Source organism: Arachis hypogaea, chromosome 16 (assembly GCF_003086295.3).
Source record: "Arachis hypogaea cultivar Tifrunner chromosome 16, arahy.Tifrunner.gnm2.J5K5, whole genome shotgun sequence".
Lineage (NCBI taxonomy): Eukaryota > Viridiplantae > Streptophyta > Magnoliopsida > Fabales > Fabaceae > Arachis > Arachis hypogaea.
Window position 1 is genome coordinate 33924995 of NC_092051.1, and position 2060 is coordinate 33927054.

General features: G+C 42.7%; 1 protein-coding gene across 1 annotated transcript; it reads left to right on the forward strand.

Moving 5' to 3' along the window:
* Nucleotides 1-1240: 1240 nt before the first annotated feature.
* On the forward strand, nt 1241-2060 carry LOC112756969 (uncharacterized). Its single transcript, XM_025805571.1, has 2 exons — nt 1241-1637; nt 1717-2060. The coding sequence occupies exons 1-2, from the start codon at nt 1241-1243 to the stop codon at nt 2058-2060; spliced, it is 741 nt and encodes a 246-aa protein (XP_025661356.1).

Sequence of the window (2060 nt, forward strand, 5' to 3'; positions counted from 1 at the left end):
CTCTCCGAAAACTATTATGAAAATTCAAAGGAAAAGCTCCCTGAAGAACTTGAATTCTATCCTATTTATACACTTTCTTCAAATGATCTTCAAGCCTTGAGTTGGGCATTTGCTCTTGGTGGAATTGGGTTGAAAGAGGCCTTGGTTGATTGCTCTTGAAGTTTGGAGAAGAACCAAAGTGAACCAATTGAACCGGGTTAGAGTTTTGCAAAAGTTGGACCAAAAGTTGGAGCAAAAGTTAGGGTCTAACTTTTGGTCCAACTTTTCATATCAGCCAACATAACTTGCTGATACTCACGTTGGTGCAAAAGTTAGGGGTCTAACTTTTGCACCAACGTTGGCCTTCCTTGGTGCACTTGTGGCGCCAACGTTAGCCCAAAAGTTAGAGGCTAACGTTGGCGCAAACTTTTGCTCCTCCCCTTGTAGTTTTCATGTGCCAACTTTAGCCTCAAAGTTAGGGGCTAACGTTGGCGCAAACTTTTGGTGCCCAGGGAGTGTTTTTCTCATGCCAACGTTAGCCTCAAAGTTAGGGGCTAACGTTGGCGCAAACTTTTGGTGCCCAGGGGTGATTTTCATGTGCCAACGTTAGCCTCAAAGTTAGGGGCTAACGTTGGCGCAAACTTTTGGTACCCAGGGAGTGATTTTCAAGTTCCAACGTTAGCCCAAAAGTTAGGGGCTAACGTTGGGGCTAACTTTTCACCCAAAAGTTTGTGCAAAAGTTTGAGGCTAACTTTAGGTCCAGCTTTTTGCTTCCTGGTTCAATTTCACTTATTCCATTGTCTTCTCTTTACTCCTAGCTATTCCTTCTTGCTTCAACCTTTCTCCAAGCTTTCTTCACCTATCATTAATCAACCAAACACATCAAAGCTATGCTTAAAATCATGTGATATTCATTCTTTCATAATATGTGACAATTATAGTATAAAACCTCATGAAATAGCATGAATTCATACATGGTTGATTAAATCAAAGGAAACATGAAAATCTACCTAATTGGCTTGCTTGTAGCTCAAGAAAGTGCATAATTCTAATGAAAACAAAAGAAAAAGACTAGTTAAAATAGGCTAAGATGACTTGTCATCACACGGCCCGTTATTTCGCAATCGTATGATCGCCTGGACCACTTCTCTAGGTTGAATCTCGAGGCAATGATGTCCGATTGGTCCTTTACCCAGGGAGGCCTTGAAGATGATCCAAGAAATGAGTTCGAGGTTGGACAACATTTTTAGAACAAGAAGTCATGTTGACTATTAAGACGTACAGCATCAAGAGGGCTGTGGAGTACAAAATAGTAAACAGTGACCAGTGGAGGTATAATGCACAGTGTGTCCAGTTCGGACCGGGTTGTGAGGAGATACATAGGTCCTCACAGAGCATGCAAACTTCGATGGAGCAAGACTATCATCAGTTGGATTCGAAGGTGATTGCGCAACACATTTTCACAATGGTAAAAGCAGATCCAACAATAAGTATCAGGGTTCTGCAAGGAAGTGTAGAGAAACATTTCGGTTACAAGGCGTCTTACAGGAAGGTTTGGCTTGCAAAGCAGAGAGTGATTGCTAGCATATATGGGGATTGGGAGGAGTCCTATAACGAGCTTCCTCGTTGGTTGTTCGCCATGCAAATTTACTTGCCTGGTAAGGATTTATTCGTTGTTGTTATATGTTAATAAGACAAGAACGGTGTACGATATGCTTATTGATGATATGTTTGTAGGTACTTGGGTGCAACTTGTCACTCAGCCTTGGCCTGGTGCTGCCGATGCCGTCATGTTTCATTGGGTGTTTTGGACGTTTCCACCATGCATCGAGGCTTTCAAGCATTGCAAGCCACTAATTTTCATTGATGGAACACACTTATATGGTAAATATGGTGGCACGCTGCTTGTGGCCATAGCTCAGGATGGCAACGCAAACATTTTGCCTATTGCGTTTGCCGTGGTCAAGGGTGAGACAAAGGAGGCATGGTCGTTCTTTCTCTCCTATCTGCGTTATCATGTGACTCCACAACCCGGTGTCTTAGTGATTTCAGACAGGCACAAATCAATTGATGCTCACTGA

Coding starts and splice junctions, on each gene's coding strand:
- LOC112756969 (XM_025805571.1), top strand. CDS start 1,241: ATGTTGACTATTAAGACGTACAGCATCAAGAGGGCTGTGGAGTACAAA. Junction 1,638..1,716: donor CATGCAAATTTACTTGCCTG/GTAAGGATTTAT, acceptor ATATGTTTGTAG/GTACTTGGGTGCAACTTGTC.